The sequence below is a fragment of the Erpetoichthys calabaricus genome, chromosome 12 (genome assembly GCF_900747795.2).
Source record: "Erpetoichthys calabaricus chromosome 12, fErpCal1.3, whole genome shotgun sequence".
NCBI classification, from domain to species: Eukaryota; Metazoa; Chordata; class Cladistia; order Polypteriformes; family Polypteridae; genus Erpetoichthys; species Erpetoichthys calabaricus.
Window position 1 is genome coordinate 155,303,232 of NC_041405.2, and position 25,751 is coordinate 155,328,982.

At 39.6% G+C, this 25,751-nt stretch overlaps 1 protein-coding gene across 3 annotated transcripts in view; it reads right to left on the reverse strand.

Annotated features, from left to right (window-relative positions):
- Positions 1–25,751, reverse strand: part of ptprsa (protein tyrosine phosphatase receptor type Sa) — a 525,319-nt gene that overhangs the window by 177,971 nt on the left and 321,597 nt on the right. For 2 of the 3 annotated variants that reach the window (XM_051934973.1, XM_051934974.1), the window contains exons 11-12: positions 14,182–14,487; positions 786–979 (exon numbers count right to left, since the gene is read on the reverse strand). In XM_051934973.1, the coding sequence (XP_051790933.1) occupies positions 786–979; positions 14,182–14,487 (500 nt within the window). Of the gene's footprint in view, positions 1–785; positions 980–3,573; positions 3,655–14,181; positions 14,488–25,751 lie in introns of all 3 variants that reach the window. The other variant, XM_051934972.1, reaches the window with a different exon arrangement.

Sequence of the window (25,751 nt, forward strand, 5' to 3'; positions counted from 1 at the left end):
CTACAGGGGATGGATGAGTTATGAGGAAAAATTAAAAGAGCTGAGCCTTTACGGTTTAAACAAAAGGAGATGAAGAGGAGACCTGACTGAAGTGTTTAAAATTATGAAGGGAATTAATCCAGTGGATCTAGACGGAGACTTTAAAATGAGTTCATCAAGAACATGGGGACACAGTTGAAAATTTGTGAAGGGGAAATTTCACACAAACAGGAAGTTTTTCTTTATACTGAAAACCACAGACACATGGAATAAGTGACCAAGTAGTGTGGTAGACAGCGGGACTTTAAGGACCTTCAAAACTCAACTTGATGTTACTCTGGAAGAATTAAGTGGACAGAACTGGGGAGCTTTGTTGGGCTGAATGGCCTGTCCTTGTCCAGATTATTCTAATGTTCTAAAAGCAGAAGGTCATGTAAAATGCACAGACAAGGAAGGATTTCTGGGGGACACCAGTGGAAAGTGCTGAGTGAGACACAGTGGCTTAGACTTCATTCTTTTAGTCTTCATATAGGAATTATGTGATTAAGCGACATGAAGAATTTGAGATTTTATTCCGGGCCATTTTGATATTGTTCATGTTGTATCCCCACTCAAACCCCATTGTGTCAATTTTTGATCTCCGTTCTCCATCAAAACACAAAAATAAACATTTTTCTGCCCATCACTAAAAACAACATGTGGTAAGTGAGCAATGCAAAATGAATCAATCTTGGGGGGAGTATTCTTTATTGGAAATTAACAAAGACTTCTAATATTTTATGGCTTTTCCATTCCTTATTACCTACCTGTGCATCGGCCAGCATGACGTCCTTGATAAGGGGCAGCCCTCGTGCCTCACCGTTTTCCACGCGCACGTAATGGACCTGGTAGCCACGGATTTGCCCATGCTGGCGACTAGACAGCAGCGATCGCCAGAGGACTTTCAGGGCAGTGGAGTTCAGCACTTCCACCTCAACTTTCCGAGGAGGAGCTCCCGGCACTGCAAGAGAAAAGGAAACAGAAAAAAGGTATCAGGAAAACAGCAGAACAGAAATACTTTAAAGAATGAGGGGAGTCCATCATTCATTAATGGACTGCTGATTCTGGCAGTATCACTTTATGGGGTGCCAGGGCACCGTACCAGGGCAAGTAGGTGTCTCAGAATAAACAAACCCAAATGCCTGTGGAATGTGGAGGGAAATAATACCTGGGGAAAACCTCTGAACACCGTGACAGGGCTAAGAACTGAACTCAGGTCACCAGACATCCAAAACAGGAGTGTTGATGGCCTGGTGATGGTGCACTACTGGACTGTTTTATTTTCAAACACTATATAGGCAAGGGTGGCATGGAGGCATAGGGTTCTACTGCTGCACTGCAGTAAGCAGAACAGGGCTCGGGTACCAGATGGGGTTTGCATGTTCTCCCAGTGTCTCTATGGGTTTCCTCCAGGTATCCTCACAGAGTCTACAGACATGCAGGTTAGGTGAATTGGTGATTGGCCCTGGTGTGTGTTTGGTATGTTGGGGGCATCACCCTGTGATGGATATCCTGTCCAGGGTTTGTTCCTGAATTACACCCTATGCTCGCTGAGATAAGCTCCAGCCCCGTTCCTGGATTAAGCAGGTTAGAAAATGACTTGACCGCATAGTCAAAAGTATGATGACACTTCAAATTACTGAGTGCAGGGGCATGAAATCAAGCAGCTAGCCATTCTGGCAGTAGAATGGGTCATACTATAGAGTTCAATGACTTTACACGTGGCATACTCATAGGATGACACCTTTCCACAAGTCAATATGGGAAATTTCTGCTCTGGTCAACCTGAAATGCTGCTGTTGTGAAGTGGAAGTGTCCAGGAGCGACAACAGCTCAACCTCGAAGTGGTAGTCTACACAGACTCAGAGAGCGGGCCGCCGAGTGCTGAAGCACACAGTGTGTAAAAATGTCCTTGAATCGAATTACCTATTATATAGTGCCTTTCACATCAATCTATTATATAGTGCCTTTCACATTTATCCATCTATTTATCTATTATACAGTGCCTTTCGCATCGATCAATCCATCCATCTGTTACTCAAGCTATTATAAAGTGCCTTTCAAATCTATTTATTATATAGTGCCTTTCACATCTATCTATCTATCTATCTATCTATCTATCTATCTATCTATCTATCTATCTATCTATCTATCTATCTATCTATCTATCTATCTATCTATCTATCTATCTATCGTACCTTTCACAATTATCTATTATATAGTGCTTTTCACAAACATGTCTTCATATCTATCATGTATAGTATCTTTCACTTCTATCTACAAATCCATTAATGACATCATGTCTTTTATTTCTATCCATCTAGACTGTCCCTGTTATTAGCCTATAAATATACACCCAATTATAGGCTAATTATAAATAGCACCTTCTGTATCTGTAGTTTGTAAATATTTATCTGTCATTAGCTTTATTATATATATTGTAATTCAAATCTACTAATCTGTAGCCTTCCAATATTCATTGAACTACTAGTTTATAATATGTACTGTATGTACCATATATGGCATCTTTTTTATATATATTGCCTAACCAGTTCCCTGTTGTACAGTGTCTAGCTAGTGAGGCCTTGATATGTGCAGAAATGTTAGTGAATATTGTACATTTTCTTGTGCTAATAAAAAATGATGTTCTCAACTCATTTTTTCTTTCCTTTTTAATAAAACAATTGCTCACAGCGCAGAGGGGTAATTAAGTCAACCACATTTATAACAAAACATGCAATCAAAGTGTTATGCATTTTGTTTTCTCAGCTAAGGTTTATGAAAGGACACAGCAAAATTTTTATGTCAATCACTTGATCTCAATGTATGCCTATTACATAGCATATCTATCTATCTATCTATCTATCTATCTATCTATCTATCTATCTATCTATCTATCTATCTATCTATCTATCTATCTATCTATCTATCTATCTATCTATCAATCATATAGTGCTTTTCACATCTATCTATCTATCTATCTATCTATCTATCTATCTATCTATCTATCTATCTATCTATCTATCTATCTATCTATCTATCTATCTATCTATCTATCTATCTATCTATCTATCTCCACACTAATGCTGTCCAACAAGCTCACATATGTTTGAGGTCAGGGATTCACAACCTTTGGGCTATACAGTACAGCGTAACTCGGCTTCTCATTTTGCCTCATTTGATTCAAACAGCACAGTGAATTAGACACTGATTGGCTGAGATGGCCACTTTAGTGCATAAAACCACGGAAGACAAATGCAGCCCCCTTGACGATCATTGATAAGCTATACATAACAGCAGGAATTTCAAAATAAAATAACATTAAACAAGCATAGCATTAAATTGGAAATGACTTGCATTACATGTGCTTAGAAGCGATTGAAGTGTTTTTGCCCCTAATAGAGATAATTAAGAAATTATTGCCAAGCATAAAATTCAATAAATTCATTCAAGTTTCATGCTTATGATTTTTAAACATTAATTTTCATCTCATTACAGAGTGATCAATGCAGGGATTGATTCAATAATATTCTACAAAATGTAATAAGGTCTTACTGTCTTTATTTCTCTCTGTGATCCACATCCTTGGTGGACTTTGCTGTGCTGAAGCCGCACAGGACGGCAGTGTGGGTTTACCTGTCAAAGTGAAAGGTGAGGATAAGGTGGGTATTCAGACGTGATGAGCGGGTGGTCCTGTTGGATCAAATGCTGCCAGCAGACACCAGCTTTTGGCAGAGGGGATGTCACTTTACTGGTGCGGACCGAGGCTGATAGTGTATATGTTTTGTTTTATATTTTTTTTTAGCCTTCATTTAGATCATTTTGTTTATGTTTATGGGTCAGTTGTAGTGCGCCATCAGCTGGGGTTGACCCTGTGTTTGTGTGGTCCGCACTTACAGTAACAAGACTAACATTGGGATTAAGTGCCATTGCAGTGGGCTTCTTGGAGTAGGATATAGAGAACAAAGTTGTGTACTGACCGAGACCAACTTGTGACCAGGTTCAGCACGACTTAGTATGATGGGGGAAATTACAAAATTAATTCCACGGACATCAGTAAGGACTGCTACGGACATAAAAAAAAGCACAAAAAAAATTTTTGAAGCCTTATTTTATATTTTTATTTGGACTGAAGTATTCTGTGATACTGAATCAAACTCAAACTCAAGACAAGCGATGCATGGAAGTATTCATATTGTGTATTATATACAAAATATGGATCGACACATATTTAATCATTAACTTTCAATAAAAAGATGTTGGCGTCCTTAACCAACTGGCGAGGCACTACTTCCTTTTTTCATATGATGTGGATGCATGTGCATAAAACACAACAACTTGTGTTCACCAACATAAAAAGTCAATTTTCAACTGTGTCCAGTTCTCCTAACGTAATTCCAGCACTTCAATGCTCTCATTCTGCAGTAAGGGCACCTAGCGGGAAGGAAGCGACTTTTGTTAGCCATGAGCAGAGACATTCTGTTAATGCACAAGTCACCTGTGATGCCAAGATGAGACCGACAAACGTCATGGCTGGTGCCCTGGGTCAACCCGTGATTTGTTTATTTTGAGGCAAAGTAACTTTGACAGATGTGATGGTGCAGTACGTGGTGGAAGGCTTGTTGGGGAGGTAACTGGCTGAACCCTCAGTGTTTCATATGACCTGTACTATTCATTGTAACAGCAATCATGTCATTACATGTGCCAGGATATAGCGGCTACCCGCCCTGACGCTGGTGCCGTACGTCTTTCCCCAACCCTCAGAACTTAGAGAAGAGCAGCAGTAATGGCGCCTGTGCTCTTATGCATTCAGTTGCTTATCACAGCATAGACTCCTCTACTGCATGTGTCGGTGTCTCAGTGAGTCAGGCGGGAGGCTCTTCTACCAGCCAAACAACTTCTGCAGCATTGTGATCGCCATTGAATGAGGTTAATTTGCAAGATCCACGTGTGGTTGTTTTAGGACAACGTTCGAGGCGCGTTCACAAACGAATGTGATTTATAAAAGGTACTGAAAATTGCATAGAAATGGCCGTACAGCAGGTTTTATAAATCATATTTATTTTCTGGTGTATACATTATCCTCTTTGTTGGTGCACATATATGTTCATGGTAGAATCCATGCAAAGTTTTATATAGGACATCCTTGAAGAGAACTGATCAGAAATGAGCTGACCAGCAAGAATCGAGTGGCTGTACTGTCTGCAACTACACATCTAGCACTATCAAGTTGTATGGTTTATATTGCCACATTCTTTTGGAATATTAGAACACTCAAACAACCTGGACCATAAGAACATGAACAGGCCATTCAGCCCAACAAAGCTCACCAGTCCTATCCACTTAATTCTTTTAAAATAACATCAAGTCGAGTTTTGAAAGTCCAACTGTCTACCACACTACTTGGTCACTTAATCCAAGTGTCTGTGGCTCTCTGTGTGAGGAAAAACTTCCTAATGTTTGTGGGAAATGTAATCATGTCAAGTTTCCAACGGTGTCCCTGTGTTCTTGCTGAACTCATTTTAAAGTCACCGTCTTGATCCACTGGACTAATTTGCTTCATCATTTTAAACACTTCATTCAGGTCTCCTCTTATCTCCTTTACAGGCTCATCTCTTTTCATCTTTCCTCCTAACTCATCCCCTGTAGCCCTGAATCAGCCTAGTCGCTCTTCTCTGGACCTTCTATAGTGCTGCTATGTCCTTTTTGTAGCTTGGAGACCAAAACTACACACAGGACTCCAGATGAGGCCTCAGCAGTGTGTTATAAAGCTTGAGCAGAACCTCCTGTGACTTGTACTGCACACATCAAGGAGCCTGACATTCTGTTAGCCTTCTGAACAATTTGTGATAGTTGATAGTGTTGAGTCCAGTATGACTCCTAAATCCTTCTCATAAGGTGGACTTTGGATTTTCAGACCTCTCTTTGTGTATTCGAACCTCACATTTTTACTTCCTATTTGTAATACTTTACATTTACTTACAGTAGTACATTACATTTCATCTGTCACAAATCTTCACATGATTCAGTGGATTCCAGATTATCTGCCAATCCACCTATCCTGATATCATCTGCAAACTTAACCAGCTTGCTCTTTATATTCCTATCCAAATCATATATATATATTAAAAATAGTAGCAGCCTTAGCAGTGCCCCCTGCTGGTCACCACTCTTAACATCGGTCATTTCTGATGAGGTTCCTCACACCATCACCCTCTGCTTACAGTGTCTGTACCCATCTATGGCACACCCTGAACTGCCACTTCTTTTAGTTTGATGCCCACCCTCTCATGTGGCACCTTATCAAATGCTTTCTGAAAGTCCAGATAAATAATAGTATGTACTCCACTTTGATTGTATCCTTTTGTTGCTTCCTCATAGAATTCCAGCATGTTAGTAAAACACAACCTCCCTCTTCTGTACACCCATGATGACCATTCAGTAAAACGCTGGCTGTTCAATATAAAACTTTGCTTTTATATAGCACTAGTTGTAATAAAATTTATTGTCTATAAACATTCCATATATAAACGTGTACCCTTTTTTACACTGACATTATCTAGTTTTACACATGTTGTAAAATTAAGGCGCTTTCTAAATAAACAGGATTCTGAGAAATGAATTCCTGAATTTATTTCTAGTAGGACTGACTACTGCAATGCGGTGTTCACTGGATGTTCAAACTGTTCTTTATACAGCCTCCAGTTAATACAAAATGCTGCTGCAAGAATTATTACAAGAACAAGAAAATACGAACACATAACTCCAGTTCTTAAATCCTTACACTGGCTCCTGATTAAGTTTAGAGCAGATTTCAAAGTCCTCCTTTTAACATATAAAGCATTAAATGGTCGAGGTCCGGCTTACTTGTCTGAACTTATCATGACTTACAAACCAGAGCGCACATTAAGATCTCAAGATGCCGGTCTGCTTGTGATTCCAAGGATTAATAAAATAACAGTGGGAGGTCGAGCTTTTATTTACAGGACCCCTAAACTGTGGAGTGGTCCGCCTGCTACTATAAGAGATGCCCCTTCGGTCTCAGCTTTTAAATCCTGGCTGAAGACTCACTACTTCAGTTTAGCACACCCTGACTAGAGCTGCTGATTAACTGTACAGACTGCATCTCTGTTGTCCAAGAGCAAAACTTAAAAGAAGTGGTGAGGCGACCTTCTGCTGTTATGCACCTAAAATCTGGAATAGCCTGCCAGTAGGAATTCGCCAGGCTAATACAATGGAGCACTTTAAAAAACTGCTGAAAACACATTACTGTAACATGGCCTTCTCATAACTTCACTGTAATTTAATCCTGATACTCTGTATATCCAATTCATTATAATAACTATTCATTCAAAATCTGTACTAACCCCTACTCTCTCTTCTGTTTCCTTTTCCGGTGTCCTTTTGGTGGTGGCTTGCACCACCACCATCTACCCAAAGCTCCATGATGTTCCAACAATGATGGATGGATTAAAAGCCAGAAGTCTGTATGACCATCAGCATCAAGTGACTCCGTGAGAACCCTAACTACAAAGAGGACTATTTCATTTATGTTAGGTAGAATGCCCAGAGAGGACTGGGTGGTCTCGTGGCCTGGAACCCCTGCAGATTTTATTTTTTTCTCCAGCCATCTGGAGTTTTTTTTTTGTTTTTTCTGTCCACCCTGGCCATCGGACCTTACTCCTTTTCTATGTTAATTAATGTTGTCTTATTTTAATTTTGTATTTTGTCTTTTATTTTTCTTTTCTTCATTATGTAAAGCACTTTGAGCTACTTTTTGTATGAAAATGTGCTATATAAATAAATGTTGTTGTTGTTGTTGTTAGTCATTAGCACTAAAACATAAGTAACATGATAGTTAGAATTTGTTACTAACCCTCACCTAATCTCGGTATTCAAATGTGCCACTTGGTGCCATGGCCCACCTGCCAAGTTGTTTTGCCTGCCTAAAGTAAAGTCATCTCTGATGGAGGATTGCAGGAATCGTTGGGTAGAGGGGTCCTTTCATCGGATTGGTTGGCCAAGCGCTGTTTCAGCTGTGGAATGGCCAATAGGGGGAGGCAGCTTGATGGCTGAGGTCTCCAGGACTCTACACAAATCCAAATCGTATTATGTGATATCATCTACTGTTAAATTCTGCTCCATACTTGTAATATTTTTATTTTTATACTGTATTGAGGATTTGTTCTGTTCTATGTATTGTATTGCCCCCCTTCTTTCTGACACCCACTGCACGCCCAACCTTCCTGGAAAGGGGTCTCTCTTTGAACTGCCTTTCCCAAGGTTTCTTCCATTTTTTCCCTACAAGTGTTTTTTGGGAGTTTTTCTTTTTCTTCTTAGAGAGTCAAGGCTGGGGGGCTGTCAAGAGGCAGGGCCTGTTAAAGCCCATTGCGGCACATCTTGTGTGATTTTGGGCTATACAAAAAATAAATTGTATTGACCTGACAGTCTGGTTAGAGTATGGGATTTGAGACATTCTGCTAAGGTGTACATAATAAAGAATATAAAAAGAGAAAATAGGGTCACTCTAAGTCCCTAAGTTGACAAAACAGCATCCCTGCTCGCCTTTCATACTTTTTAACCACCGACTTTTTACAAACAGGGTCATTGGGACCAGACGCAACAGGCATACAGTAAGACTTGGTTCTCGATGATATGCAGCATTATGTAGGCATTGGCTCCTTTTGTATTTACACAAAGGGGACTGTTTACTACGTCCCTAGGATTACGCCTTGGAAGAACACTCTCTCCGATGAATACAAATCCCCGAGCTAACAAAAAAGAAGGAACACAGATTAAGAAATATGGAAAGAGTAATTGGGGGAAAAAAAAAACCGAAACGCCTTTCACGGCAGAAAAAGAGAAAAAGAGAAGGGCATTCCTGCTGCCTTGGACACGTCAATCAGTTGGCCTCCATTGTGAAAACAGCGGTACGAAACACAAAGTGGGAGCCGTGTTGTCATTTATAAGGGCAGTTTAATTATCTCAGCTTGTACAAAGCTGGGTAAAGCATGTTAGGGACGTCCCAGCGGAGAAAGGAAATGAAATGAGATTTTGTCGGAGCCGCGGAGGCCAGGCTATCGGCAGCCCTAAGGGAAGCTGGGCTTACAGGGGCGCTAAACAGGCCGTCAGCCAGCTTCGCTTTAATGATAAATATATCAATCACTTCTGGTGGAGGGGGAAGCTCTTGTCTTTGGAACTGATAAGACTAGCTGGGAAAAAAAAGCATAGGCCCACGCGCGTGACAAGTCATGCCTGAGCCCTTTCAAAACTCTCTTCTTGATGCAAAGTGGGAATTGCTGGTGAACAGATCAAAGAGCGTGAAGAATTTTTAGTAAGATACCAAGGAAAAGGCTCAGGGAGTGAAAGTCCACGGTTATTTGTTGTCGTCGGGGGAATTTCCCTTTCAGTTTTTTTTTTTTGAGAGGCGTTAGTTGATAGCAAGTGAAAAGACTGGCTAATGGGATGGCTTTCACAGTCGGAGGGCCTTTTTATTACCTGGCTAACGAAAACATTGGGTTTTTATAGGGCAGAAGTACTTTAACTTGTGTCCAATGAACTGTGTCTGTGTTATGCGTATCCCATCAGTTCATTTTTTTTTTATATATGAAGTCTCTTTTTATTGTGCTAATAAATCAAATAATAGCATGTACAACACAGTTCAGTCAAAAACATCATTCAATACAACAAATATTTACATTCCAAACTGAGCATTGAAGACCCTTCTGCTACCAGCTTCACAGACCTGAGGAAAAATCAAGAGTGGTCTCCCCCGGACTTTCTTGTATACTCTGATATGGGGATGGATATTTGAGGAGTAAACCACAAGACAATGATTATATTTTTATATTATGTACATTAAAGACCCATCAACAACAAATCAAATCAAATTAATAATATATTGTAAAAGTAAAGTTGAATAAATTGGACTCTGCAGCTACATGAATAAAAGGTAAAGGACCACCTCCGATTAGCAGAAATAGTCCAAAAGTTGATAGAAATCTACGTTTAATACCCAATATTTGTATGCAAAATTTGGTTGACCTAAGTGAAAGCGCTCTCAAGATATTGTGTTTACATACAGTACATACACACAGATAGACACAGACAGACACACAGACATAATTCCAAAAATGGTATTTTTGGACTCAGGGAGGTCTAAAACGTCGAGACTCATCAAAATCTCGAAAATGGAATTTTTGGAGGATTCTAATACTCTTCCTGTACTTTGTATACAAGAAAGTCAGGGAGGTGTAAAACATCAAGATTCATCAAAATCTCAACATCAAATTTTTGGACGATTACAATACTTTCCCTATATTTCTTATACAAGAAAGTAAAAAAAATGGCTGAGAAAAACGTTTTTTTGTTTGGAATTGGAGATGGGAGAAACAAAACTCTAAGAGGGTTGATAGAGGAGCTTGAAAATACTGAGAAAATCCTCTGAAAATTGTCAGGGATAAATAAATTCATAACGTCAAACAAATCTAAAAGATCATAGCCAAAAAGAACATTCAATTGCGCACCACAACCCTAACGCTAACTGAAAACTTGTAGTCCAAAATAATTAACGTTAATTCCTTCTTCTAGCCTCACAACGATTCTTCCTTTGTGAAATCTCTAAATCATTACAGTCGAAAATACCCTAGTAAAGGGTACCCTAGTAAGGACCTCCTCCATTTTCATAATGAATATAATTGTTTTCACCCCAACATAAATCTGAAGCTGAATTACTCAAAAACAGAAGTCAGCTTCCTTGACACCACCGTTCAACTGAAAGACAGCACCCTTGTAACTTCTGTTTTTCACAAACCGACAGACAGACGGACCTACCTGAAAAGTGATAGCTTCCACCCCAAACATATAAGGCGCTCCATTATTTTCAGCCAAGCAATACGGTACAATCGTATTTGCTCAGACCCGACAGACCGGGATCAACAACTGCAGGAGCTCAGACAAGATTTCATCAGACAAGGTTACACCCCCAAAACAACAGACACTCAAATAAGAAGAGCTACTGCCATACCCAGAGACAACCTTCTGGAATATAAAAACAAAGACAACAAGGATCGCATCCCCCTTGTTGTCACCTACAACCCACATCTGGAAACACTTTGAAAAATTATAAAAGAACTTCAGCCAATACTAAACAACGACCAAACACTGAAAAATGTATTTCCTGAACTTCCCCTCCTGGCATACAGACAACCACCAAACCTTCAACAATTAATTGTCCGAAGCTCCCTAAGTGAACCAACAGAAAATGGCACATCTCCATGCCTACAGAAAAGATGCAAAACATGTGCCCACATCTATGATACAGACCGTATAGTTATACCACACTGCCGACTTGAACATCACATAAAGGGATCATTTTCCTGCAGATCATCTAATGTAGTCTACCTAATTTTCTGCATGAAATGTCCTGACACTGCACTCTATGTAGGAGAAACTGGACAAACACTCCGCCAGAGAATGAATTTACACAGGTTCCACATTAAACATGGCAACACAGATGTTCCTGTGGCGGCCCACTTCAACAGCCATGGACACTGTGAGACGTACTTTAAAGTCACAGGGCTTATGGGCAACTTCAAAACACAGCAAGAGAGAAAAGAATGGGAAGTTAAACTCATGCTAAAATGTAATACTTTACAACATGGATTGAATAAAGACAAGAGTTTTATGGCCAGATATGAGGATTGTTTACATCTCTCAGAATGACAGACAGCCTGTCTACAGACCCACATTGTTTTGAAAAAACTCATTTCAAACTTCAAAAGACTTTGTTGGACAGTTATCTTATCCAGAGATCTTGACCATACATTGTTCTTTTCTCTCTTGTTAAATTAACCCTAGCCTGAATTTTGCTTGGCTTTTCTCTACATTCATAATGGCTAACACGGTACAACACCCTAGTACTACCCTAGCCTGAATGAATCTATTAATTTTTTACATTTAAAATTTCTTATTTAAATATTTACCAATGTTGTTTCTTGTCCTAGAGTGTGTATATAAACATAGGGAACTCCAGTTTCTGTACAGTAATCCCTCGCTATATCGCGCTTCGCCTTTCGCGGCTTCACTCCATTGCGGATTTTATATGTAAGCATATTTAAATATATATCGCGGATTTTTTGCTGGTTCACGGATTTCTGCGGACAATGGGTCTTTTAATTTCTGGTACATGCTTCCTCAGTTGGTTTGCCCAGTTGATTTCATACAAGGGACGCTATTGGCAGATGGATGAGAAGCTACCCAATGTACTTTTCTCTCTCTCTCTCTTGCGCTGACTTTCTCTGATCCTGACGTAGGGGGATTGAGCAGGGGGGCTGTTCGCACACCTAGACGATACGGACGGACGCTTGTCTAAAAATGCTGAAAGACTATCTTCACTTTGCTCCCTTCTGTGCTGCTGCTTCCTTTAAGCGACATGCTGCACGGTGCTTTGCATACTTAAAAGCATGAAGGGCACATATTGATTTTTGGTTGTTTGTTTTTATCTCTCTCTCTCTCTCTGCTCCTGACGGAGGGGGTGTGAGCTGCCGCCTTCAACAGCTTTGTGCCGCGGTGCTTCGTATACTTAAAAGCCAAACAGCCCTATTGATTTGTTTGCCCTTTTCTCTATCTCTCTGACATGATCTGCTCCTGACGCGCACTCCTTTGAAGAGGAAGATATGTTTGCATTCTTTTAATTGTGAGATGGAACTGTCATCTCTGTCTTGTCATGGAGCACAGTTTAAACTTTTGAAAAAGAGACAAATGTTTGTTTGCAGTGTTTGAATAACGTTCCTGTCTCTCTACAACCTCCTGTGTTTCTGCGCAAATCTGTGACCCAAGCATGACAATATAAAAATAACCATATAAACATATGGTTTCTACTTCGCGGATTTTCTTATTTCGCGGGTGGCTCTGGAACGCAACCCCCGCGATGGAGGAGGGATTACTGTATTACATCTCGCCTGAAGAAGGGGCCTGAGTTGCCTCGAAAGCCTGCATATTGTAATCTTTTTAATTAGCCAGTAAAAGGTGTCATTTTGCTTGGCTTTTCTCTAGTAAAAACCAAAATTCAAGACCAGAATTCGTAGTCAAAAATTCAGGTTTTATGGATCTACTTGTTTTTTTAATGAAATAGAAAGCAAAGGTTGAGTTATCTGCAATCTCAGATGAGAAATGGATATCAATGGCAACATTTTCACCTGTCACGCTGTTGATGGCAAAAGTTGTGACGTCTGAGATCACGGCCATCGATACTGCGATGACGGCGTCAGAAAGTGTGCAAAGCACAGGTGGCGCAGTGGTAGTGCTGCTGCTTTGCAGTAAGGAGATTGTGGGTTTGCTTCCCGGGTCCTCCCTGTGTGGAAAGCGCTTTGAGAAGTGAGAAAAGCGCTATATATATGTAAAGAATTATTATTAAGCAATTTCAATTACTGTAAATTATTACTAAATACAGTCATGGACACCAGGCATGGGCTGGCATTGCAATCAGGATGGTTCAAGGTTCCTTCCCCAGTTTAACAGAAGAATAGGGGGAGACTAATCACATGGATTCTTTGCTCCCATGATACAATAGGTGGAAGTCTTCCTGGGCTACGGTGCCTGCATGGATAACTGCAGTGCAGGCTGGGAATTGTAGTTCTGTGAGACAGCCCTGTTGAGGTCAATGGGTGTCACCAGGGGGAGCTGCAGGAATAGACCGTTCCCACTTTTAGGAACTTCCACTGACCCAGAAATACTTAAAAGAGCCGGCATAAAAGAAGCCATGTGTCCTGTATAGGTAGTCAGAGTTAGGAGGAGAGTGCATGGGACTACGTGGGAGGTGTGGAAGGAGACAAGAAACATTTGTATGGTAATGTTGTGGAAAGGATTTGGAGGTTCTATAAGAATATCTTAAGTCTGTGATGTGTAGTTATGTTCGGGGGGTTGGGGATGGGGTTTGTGGTGCTGCTACGCCCCTTACTGGTCACAACACATACAGTACTTAACATATTTAATGTTTAGTAAAAAAAAATTAAATAGGAGTTAGCATATAACAGACAAGAAGTGATTTCAGATTTGTCCCTTACAGGCTTGTATGTCACTGATGATTAAAACCAATGAAATTTTGAAACATACCAATACACAATTCAAATAAAAATTCAAAGCAAAGAACAAATTCCTTACCATCTTCGTCAGTTCGGACGATTATGGGAGCGCTCTCAGGTCCAGGTCCAACTTCAGTAAAGGCCACCATGCTGACCCGGTATTCAGTCCACTTTTCCAAGCCTTCAAGGAAGATCTCATTGATGAATGGGGAGATGTCCTTCACTTCCTTGACGCTGGTCCCTTCTCCATCCAGTGCCTGGTAGCGCACGCTATACCTCGTCAGCAAGCCATTTTGGTGCTCGGCTGGGGGAGGTTTCCAACTTACCCGTATGGTGGTAGAACTTGAACTTGAACACTTAATGTCTTGAGGGGGAGCGGAAGGTTCTGGTTGAGGGGAATGGGAGGAAGGAGGAAGGGTAAAAAAAAGAAGATGGGAGAGATAAAAAAAAGAAAATGATAAAAAACTAAAGAAAAAAAAGGAGACCAAAACTGGATTCTGGTTTAGGACAGAAAATAAATTAAGGAAAAAATAATAAGTAACAATAAGGAGTAAAAGAATAATACATAACTGCAACGTAAAGTCCAAAATTAAAGAAATGTGAAATGTGATTTTTTCAAAAGAAGGGAAGAAGCCAGGAGTTGTAGAATAATCGGCTGTCCAAGCATTTGTGAATCGGTGCTGACAAAAAAGCGTACCAATCTCTAGCGAAAATCTTCACCTCTGCCTTTCCAAACCTGAACTTACGACAATATCTGGACACTATATATACACATACTGTATATCCTTCTGAAAATGTACTTCAAAAACATTACAATGGAAGAGACGTACCAATCTTTTTACTTTTAACAACACATTCCTTTAGACAGAGCACCGGAGAGAGACGATTTGTTGCATGTTGGTTAAAGAAAATAGTCAAGAGTTTCACTGCGCTCTGTACACGTGACAATGTGATTACTAATACTGCTATGGTGACCTGTTAAAGATAACAACATTAACCCAGTTTATTTGTTGTCACTTATGCGTGTCTCAGATATACCGTATGTCTGTCACACATTTATTCATTTCTTATTCAATTTTTCCCATGGCAGGGTTATTTATTTCCCTGAATACTGCATTCCTGCTGTGTGTCAAAGATGGGACCAGCTGCAGACCTCCACAGCTCCGTGATTCAGTAGCAGGACAGCCAATTGGATTTCAGGTTTCTGTCATTTGGTTTACTCGAGTTGAGTCCCTTAACTCAAATCTTAACCATTGTGTAACCAGGCACCATAACTGACAAATACAGTGCATTCGGAAAGTATTCACAGCACATCACTTTTTCCACATTTTGTTATGTTACAGCCTTATTCCAAAATGGATTAAATTCATTTTTTTCCTCAGAATTCTACACACAACACCCCATAATGACAACGTGAAAAACGTTTACTTGAGGTTTTTTGCAAATTTATTAAAAATAAAAAAACTGAGAAAGCACATTCAATTCTGATTTCTTGTTCTCGTTTTTAGCGTTATTGCATGACAACATTTTGTTTGTTTATGGGCACCGCCATTTTGGGGTGATTACATCTGCCACTGCCAATGGCCATCAATCCCACAATAATAATAATAATAATAATAATAATTCATTACATTTATAATGACCCTGGAGTGTGTGACGTGTCATTTCAGTGCAGTGACAATTGTTGAAGAAAACATTTTTTGAAAGACTTTTGACATTGAAGTGAAGCTTCATGTATATCTTCATGTAAACTAAGACATGATGGTCTAGGGGTCCCATATCTGGAACTGTTTATCTTAGATCAAGTATGTTATCAGCTATAAGCTAAGGATGCTTTTGTGTAAGTAACTCCAGGTAACAAAAAAAGAAATATCTTTCAGTAGAATATTCCTTTAACTTATTAAAGAAAGCCTAAATGATTAATGCTGATAGCGACGACTTCTACTGTGGCAACAAGAAGAACTTTTTGATGGAGCATACTAACACCCTGAATATAATCATGCACACTAACTTCTCCAGCCTTAGAACTGACATTGCCAGTTTAAGTCCTTAAAGCAGGAAGATCTTTCCAGCGTTGATCTTTCACCAAGTTCTACCAAACACTCAGTTCCAAGTTCTGATGGGCTTTTGTTCTTTTTAAAGACTATTTTTGAGTGAATCAGGTGAATCGATTCATAAGTACGTCAACGAATCAGTTCAGTGGAGCTCAATGGGACTAGTGTCCTGAGTGACGTCATCACTGTCTTCCATTTCGCTGCCTCTGCCCGCTGGTTTATTTGTAAAGTGCATGTGCAAGAACCACCTGACTTCTGAGTCTCGACTCATTTTAACTCATGAACAAGTTACTACCCAAGAATACGTCTAACGATTCTCTTTTATTGGATTTGTGAATGAATCATTACACAGTTCTCTTTCACAAGAGATTCTGTAATGTAACGTCTTATTTTAATTATTCATCTTGAATGTGTTATCATGCTTTGTGCATGAAAACAGGGCAATGACATATGAATTATATTTACTCTCTCTATATAAAATCCTAAGCCTAAAGGTGCAACGATTTTATGTGTTTTTTGTCACTCTTTAAATTGGGCTTATTTAAAAACCTACATATACATGTTTGTTATCATTCTATCCAGAATTTATCAAACTTTAATGTGATGTTGTTAGATTTTCAGATTCTCATTTCGTTTTTAAATTATAAACTAAAAAATATCAAGAACACATGTCCCGTGAGACGAGACTTTGTGCTAAGAGATTTAGCCACGCCTGGGGCTGGAAATAAAAGACAAAGAGTAGGACAGCTGCTGTACAGGCTTTTAAATGTTCGAAACGCCACACAAGATGCTACTCACATGGTACGGCAGCAGCAGCATCAGCAGCTGATCGAGCAAAGAGGAGGTTTCCCATTGTATCACCGTTTAAGAGGGGGTGTCGGAGGAGTGATCACGTCTTCTTGGGGTGCGTTCAGCCCACCTCTTCACAACATGAGCGGCAGAGATGCGAAGTGGCTGGCGTATAGCACAGGCCAGGGGGTTGGCAAGCGAAGCGAGCAGGGGCAAACCCCCTAGTATTAATCATATAGTTAAAGATAATTAAATATAAATTAACAAGCAATAATATTAATGATATATTTATATTCACATATGCATACTCTGACAGTATGATGGAGGGAAGCTTTGTTTCAAAACTATATGCCTCCCCAACACGCTAGATGGCAGCATCCCACGGCTTCTGGACCCATTCTGATACTTGTCATGAATCATGGGACTTGTAGTGCAGTAAGGAAGCACTGCTGGGATCCGAGCATGACAACAGATGGAGCTACAGGGTAACTTTCAATTGTCCTTTAAGTACTTCTGTCGGGCTAAGTCATGGCGCCAGAAGTATTCCTGGGCCCAAGATAAACGTCAGCAAGTCGAGGTCGGGAGGACTCCCTGAATGCCTTTGCTCAATTTAATCATCTTCACATTAAAAACGTATTCCAACAACTCATAGAAGATGTTTTAAAACGAATATCAAGACTTCAATGGAAAATTGAGTTGGACACCAACTCCAAACCCTATGAACGTTTCTGATAAAACTCTCTTGTCCAAAGATCCAAAGACACATCACTAGACTCTTCCCAAGAGACTTTCATAGTTTAAGGACTTGGCACTAGCCTGTGCTTCCTTAACTCCTGGATTCAACTCCCAAACTCAAAATAATTAAGAAAAAAGAAAAACACACACAGACGCACAAAAAAAGGTTGAACTGAGAAAGGGATTTGGTGGTATTAATAAGATCATGATTATCCAAAGAAACTGAAATAAATTAAAACAAGCAAAGGAATCAAAATAATAATAAGAATAAAAAAGGCAAACCATTAAAACGTAAATGTCTTCAACAGTGATACGTACCTGCAGTCCTTCAAATACTAAATATTTTAGACTTTCTTACCAATTCTACAGAGCCCCAAGAGACATGTCTCTATAGCGTGGGCTGCTTTTAGCCTTTTCCACTCTTGTTTCTAGATGATGCTACTAATGGCTGAGATGAAGTAACAATCGCCAACCCTCATATTCCAGGAGATGGCAACGAGAAGGAGGAAGAAAGAAAGAAACCCTCTGGAGCAATTAAGAATTGCCAATTCACCTAAAAGACATCTTTCTGGGCACTGGGGGAGGAAGCTGGAGAACCCAGTGAAAAGCCCACACAGACATCGGAATAAAGTCGAGACACCATAGGGACAACAAACAGGTGTAGGCTTCAAACTCAGGATGGTGGATCCATGAGGCAACAGTGTCCCTTTGACTATCGTTAGTAACCAAATGGTTATCCCCATCCCATTTGTATCTAACATCCCAGCATTCTCTGAAGAAGAACGTTCCTAACTATAAAACAATCATTCTTTCAGTGGCCAGACTTAAGAGAGGAAAGGGCTAAAAGGTATTTGTGCGTAGGGCTGCTAAGAGACCAGAGTCGTAATTAGGCTGCTTTTCCTAGGCATACTTGCTGAGTGAGAGGCTCGAGAGTCACACAAGGCTTACAAATCGTCTATACGTTCATTGAGGGCCCCAATAATGGACAATTTTGAAGTTGTACTGAATTCCGTTGTTTGCTGCTGATGTAAAATTGTTAGTTAGGGATACTGTTGATTGTCAATTCGCACTGAATTGACTGGATTTGTCTGCAATCTTGTTTGTCGAATTTTTCCCTGAAAAATCTGTAGTACGACTGACTTAGACATTTTTTTTCCCAGCGCCCCATGATGTTTTGTGAAGCCAGTGTGACATTAAGGAACTGTAGTAGCCAGGGTTGGATGGAGATTGGAGATGTGACTTCTCGAGCTATGCTACCTGCCCAATTTTCATCGAACAATCATGCATGCGTACTCCACCTGTCACTTTACAGTGCTGCCCGATCATTTAATTTAATAATTTAAAACCATATACGCGTTTGCGTGATGGCACTTCCAAATCGGTACTCCAGCTCGATTTGTATCCTGCATGCTTTAAAAAAAAAAAAACGCTCACTGTATTTTCATTTGAGCGGTCCCATAACGAGAATATTCTAAAAATGCTTGTATGCTATTTCTTCATGTTACACTCCTGTTATGTCATGCAGATCAAGTAGTGACAGGGACAGTCGACTTGAATGTATAACGTTGATCCCTTACATCACAGACTCTAAGGGTGTGCATTAGTTGTAGTGATTAGAGCTTGGGAGACGGAGTAAGAGATAAAGGACTCGAAACATAATTTTATCTCTGGGAGACACAGTGGTGCAGTGGTTAGTGAGGCTGCTTCACAGCTCAAGTCACATTTCTGGCCATAATACTCGACCCACCATAGTTGGCAGCTGCTTCCTTAGCCCTCAGGGACACATAAAAGACCCACTGCACCTTTATGATCCACTCAGAGCTAACTCAGTTTTTCTTTTCTTATTGTCTTCAAGGCATTTTGCTCTGTTCATCGAAATTCCAGAACTTCTCCACATTTTTACCAAACTAGAGGTAGGGTTCAGTCATCAAAGACAGCAGTCCTAAATTCAAAATCCTTCCAAAATTAAGTGTAATCTGCTTACTGTGTCTCTTAAAGGAACACTACACCCAATATATATATGTATGTTACAAATATCCATCCATCCATTTTCCAACCCGCTGAATCCGAACACAGGGTCATGGGGGTCTGCTGGAGCCAATCCCAGCCAACACAGGGCACAATCCTGGGCAGGGTGCCAACCCACCGCAGGACACACACAAACACACCAAGCACACACTAGGGCCAATTTAGAATCACCAATCCACCTAACCTGCATGTCTTTGGACTGTGGGAGGAAACGAGAGCACCGCAGGAAACCCACACAGACACGGGGAGAACATGCAAACTCCATGCAGGGAGGACCCGGGAAGTGAACCCAGGTCCCCCAACTGCGAGGCAGCAGTGCTACCCACTGCGCCATCGTACCGCCCTGTTACAAATATAATATGTATATATAACTATATATATATATTTTATGCTACTTGCCCTATGTAGTTTGTAGTGATGACAAGGAAGAAATTTAATGTCATCCATCCGTGAGAGATCCACTGTAGAAAGACAAACTCAGTGGAACTATGGTGGAGTCATTTCTAGAATATAACTTGGTAAATAAAAAAGCATGTTTTACTTATTTATTTATTTATTTTTTTAAAATAAGAACAGAGGTGCTTTAATGCTCACCTAACCAAACCTCTATCTTTAGGATGTGAAATTTATGGCGCATGAATCAAACCAGCTTGACAAGGGTGAGTGTTTGGACTTACATGAGCCTATGAGTTGTACCAGAGCACCTTCATTGGTAAATGGCCCAGGAAGGGGCAGGTAAATTAGTTCTATTGTTTTGGAGACCATTCTGTACCTGACTCTCTGTCTTTCACGCCATTTGGCCATGAACAGAAGACCATAATAAAGACCACTCTATCTCGGAAGCTGTATTAAGACAGGCATGCAGCCATTCAAAGGCCATGTGGTAGCAAAAGGGCAAGCTAAAGATAAGCCGAAAGCCGCCTAAGGACGGATGCAAGATGCACTTCTACTAATGGTATAATGTGCCAATATCCACATTGTATTTTGCTTCCTTAATATCTGTGGGCGCTTTTAGACATAATTAAATGTGCAACTTAACTCCTAACTGTTTCTTTACTCTGTCTAATTGCCTGAGCTTACAAATGTAGATAGGAATGGGGAAGGAAGTTCCAGACCACAGAGTGTTAAGAGTACAGGATTGAGGGCATTTTATTAACAATAAAGAATATCAAGCAGAAAACAGGGTCACGATAAGACCCTACACAACCCTACTTGATTTGACTTTAAAATTAATTTGTTGCTATTTCAGTGCTTTGGACCCCCAAGTCGTTTAATTTATTTGACAATTTCTGTTGTTGTTTTTTTCCTTTATCTTTATTCTGTGTTCAGATATTAAACAGGGTTACTGAGGTGGTACCCCACATTTACTAATAGTTTCATCAGCCTCCTTGCGTGCTGGTCATACTATTTAACAATACTTTAGCAACAAAAAGCATGCATTTTGAATAAATGGATAATTGACGAATAGATCATGTGACATTAGTAATGCAAGATTAAACCCCATGGATATTTTTATATTTTTTACCGTTATACAGGATTGGGCACTATAGGCTTCTATTAAGTCTTCAAATTTTCTTCTCCCCATTCTACATGAAAATATGAAATTATTTTGTTTTCTCGGACATCATTACAAACTACATGGTATAAGTAACAAATAAAAAGATATAATTTTTGGGTGGAGTATTCCTTTAGGTCCGTTGTCTCAGCTCAGGGCACTGGTGTGTAATCGCCATTGTCATACTGAAAATACTTTTCCAGACTGTGGAAGACTGCAATTTTGCACACTTTTTCAATAACAGATCTTTGTGTAATAATAATAATTATACATTTTATTTATATAGCACCTTTCCCACATAAGGAGATTATGCACGAGTTTTATTTCAGCAAAATGATATTTTCATCTTTTATCATCTCAAAGAGTTTTATTAGACACTCCTCTTGCCAAGTCTGGCATTGCCGCTTGCATGCATCTCCAAATAGATGCCATCTGGTTCGTGGCTGCCATTATTGAGACCCAAAAAAGCCTCCTTGAAGTCATCTGCTCTTCATCGGGCCCCTCACTCAGCTCTGGCAATGCACACATGGCTGACACAGAAATTGGCTTCATTAGCTACCATAAAGGATTCAAACTCTCAATTGCTTGTTTGATGAGTGCCTGGAGATGCAGCTGTTATGTGAGGCCGTCTGTGAAGGTACATCTGGAAGGAAACCAAAGGCTTTGGTCTGAATCCAGACGGGCTTGCTGACATACATTAGATATTTACCGTTCTACTGTCTCTCACGATGCCTCAACTTAGCCAAAGGCAAAAAAAAAAAGGGGTAGCCAGTCCTCACAGAAATATGAGCAAATAATCCATAAGGGAATACATTTTCCTTGGATTTGGTTTGCTGCACATATTAAGCGGGATTCATGAAGTAGCCACCATAAAAGCTGCTCCCGTCACACTCACCAAGAAATACGTCTACTGCACTGTTTGTATGTATCCTTTACACCCGACCACCCCTTTGGTTCACAGTGCAGTCCAGACTGTTCAGCGCAGCATTACTTAGCCTGCAAGTGACCTAATGGATATTTTTTTTACCTTGTTTCTTCCTTTAATGCCTTTTTTTAAATAGCAGAGTTAAAAGTTTCAACCAATCAGAACCTCTTACAGAAGTATAGGGCCAAGAAAAAATCCTGCCACGATTAAAAAGTGTGGAAATCTCACGTTGCCAAGCGGCTTTGGAGAGGCACAGTGACTCAGACATTATTAATGGAGAGTACTGGATTTAGAATGTGAGTGAACGGAAAAGGCAGTCAAAAAAAAACAAACGAGAAGCAAACGGAAATCATATCAGCATCTATCTGGAAAGGACTACATTTTTGAAAGAAGGAATTGATTTTTCATAATTGAGTTTTTCATTTATTTATATACTAGCCACATTGTCTGTCAAAGACACCCAACAGAATAAATGTTAAAATATTTGATATCTCTTTCCCTTTGTGTACCTTTAGACTCTGTATTCTCGTGTGTCTGACCACTGCTCTTCCTGTTGAGTGTATTCCTGTAAAGCCTGTTACAAAGACTCTGTCATTTTAAGGCGCCTTGCTGTCCTTCTATCCACTTTTATACTTCTCATCTTTGAAGGCAACTCTCATTGTACCTCTTACACCTTCACTCTTTCTTGTCTGTCTCAACCTTTCATACCTGGCACTTAATTTATCGATTACGAAACCAAAGCCAAACTGACCAATCAGACCAGAGCCAAACTGACCAATCAGATTTCTCTGAGGAACATTTTATTACATAGTAGATATATTTAGTATGGGGTCAGTCGAATCTGAGGAAGTTCAGGTACTTGCTGATGGATGAAAGCATTGACAACTGTACAAGATGAGCTGGAACTCCTTTGAAACAGAAAGCTTAGTGACCCTCCAAACTCAAGTCTGAAGGATGGCAAAGCAAAATTAATGTGTAAGTAAGAGAAAGCTTACTGGGACTGAATGTGTTCATAAGTGACATGGCCATAGAGAAAGAAGATTTGAGTGTGCACAATTTTCAAGATTTCTTAGTTTTTTATTTTTATGCATTAATTGTTCCTGTTTTTAGCACTTTGTAATAACATTGAGTTCTTTCAAGCAACGAATCATTCAGCAAAAGTGTGTCATGAAATGTGATTGGGCTCCTTCAGTGCCAAAAGGCAATTTGCCTGCATATGGCCTCACTGGGACTGGGACTGCCATGTCAGAAACTTCCTTCTTTTTTAAATTTTCTTCCCTATCAGTCATTCTGGTGTGTTTTCAGAATATAGTGCGTGTGTGTAAATATATATATGTAATATTTATCTATTTATGTATTAATTTATTTAAAGAGTGTCTTGTAAAAAGCCACATTTCCCCCCAGGAAAAAACAAAGTTCTATCTATCTATCTATTATATAGTGCCTTTCATCATCTATCTATCTATCTATCTATCTATCTATCTATCTATCTATCTATCTATCTATCTATCTATCTATCTATCTATCTATCTATCTATCTATCTATCTATCTATCTATCTATCTATCTATCTATCTATCATACAGTGCTTTTCACATCTATCTCTGTATTATATGGTGCCTTTTTCTATCTATCCATCACCTTTCCTTCTATTTATGTATCTTCACATTTTTAAAAAAGTAAACATTTTGAACCATTTTGATCAATTTATTGAAGTATTCACTGTTTTCAGACACTGCACCTCTGTGTCCACCTCCCTTACTGGATCAGGGTCTGCCCGATTGAGAGGTTGAGGACTGGGGGCTCAATACAGCAGCTATGCACTAAGCTGCCACCCAATATTTATTATACATTTTTCTAACTTTTCTTTTCCCTCAGTAAAGCAACCTACAGTTCACTGAGGCTTTATTTTTTTTTTCATTTTTCAATTAATCCCCTGCTTAGGGCTGTCCGGGGGCCTAAAATGATTTCATTAAACTGGCAGATGAGGAAATGGGCGGAATGGTGGCAGATTAAATGATAGCTGAATGATGTCTGCCCAGTTCTCCCTGATGCTGGGTTGGGATTCAGAACAATATAATTCAGGTCAGGCCCTATCTCTGTAATGTGCCTCTTTCATATTTATAGTGTACATATATTTTGGTATTTAATAAGATTATGAGGTATGATTCAGGCTTTAATCCCTTAGAAGAGATAAATCCTTCACTCTTGAAAAGAAATACAGTAATGGAGGTGGCGGAGGAGAGAGTGTAAACCAGGGACATTTTTATTTTTTTCACTTCTATCAATTTTCGGAACCGTCATTTTCCATTGCGGTGATCCAGATAGACGTCTTTGAACGCTGATCTTTCTTCCATTTTCTGTGGTTTATTTCACAGGTGTTATATCTGTACAGCAAAACTTATTGTAGTGACACACACATCACTTCTAATGTTGTCAGGTTGTGTTCCAGGATACCAAAAATGTGTAAATCAGTTGGGAAAAAGTCTGAAATAGTGCAAGTTGTCCTAATTCTGTGTATCCACAGGAAATGTAATGATTTATTTCATAAAGTAGAAGTACATAATAAACAATATAGATGTGTCAAAATTTTGAAATATTCAACGGAATGTTTAAAGTCGAAATAGTCTTGTAAGTGAAATTTCTCACTTGTCACTCTCTGTTAAAGGTCACAGAGGGCTAGTACAAAATCAAAAATCTAAAATAACCTCATATTCGTAATCACTAACCTTAAAATAGTCTAAAACAATTCCCCACACGTTAATGTTTGAAATTAGTCATTTTCCACCCTTTAATGGAGGTCCACGGAGGCCTAGACCTCAAGTAAAGGATCAAAAACAACATCACATTCGGAATCACTGTCCTTGAAATAGTCTAAAAAGATATTCTACATGCTTCTCTTTGAATCTTTTCAATTTTAGCTTTTCTGGAAGTGGCTCTTAGAGGGCTAAGACCACCAATATAAACATCATGATGTGTTAAATGACATATGTGTGGGTTTTCTCGTTCTGATGACTCAGTAGGCACCAAGTAAGGATGACAAAGGCAGAAAGTGAGGATGAAGCTGCTTCTGTTAACAGTAAACAGTTAACATTCCATGGACATACAAGAACATTAAAAAGATTTAGACGAGAAGAGGCCGTTCAGCCTGACAAATCTCGCCAGTCCTGTCCACTTAATTCTTCTAAAATAACATCAAGTCGAGTTTTGAAATTCCCTAAAGTCCAACTGTCTACCACACAACTTGGTCGCTTATCCCAAGTGTCTATCATTCTTTGTGTAAAGAAAAACTTCCTAATGTTTGTGCGAAATTCACCCTTCACAAGTTACCAACTGTGTCTCCGTGTTTTTGATGATTTCATTTTAAAGTCACCGTCTCAAACCACTGGGCTAATTTTCTTTATAGTCTTAAAAACTTCATCATGTCTCCTCATAATCTCCTCTTGCATAAAGTGAAAAGGCACAAGTCATAAGTCTCACAATTTAGGTAGAAACAAGTTATTTGTGGTGCCAAAACGACAAACATTATGGCACAGTTGCCTGGGATGACCCATGATTTATACA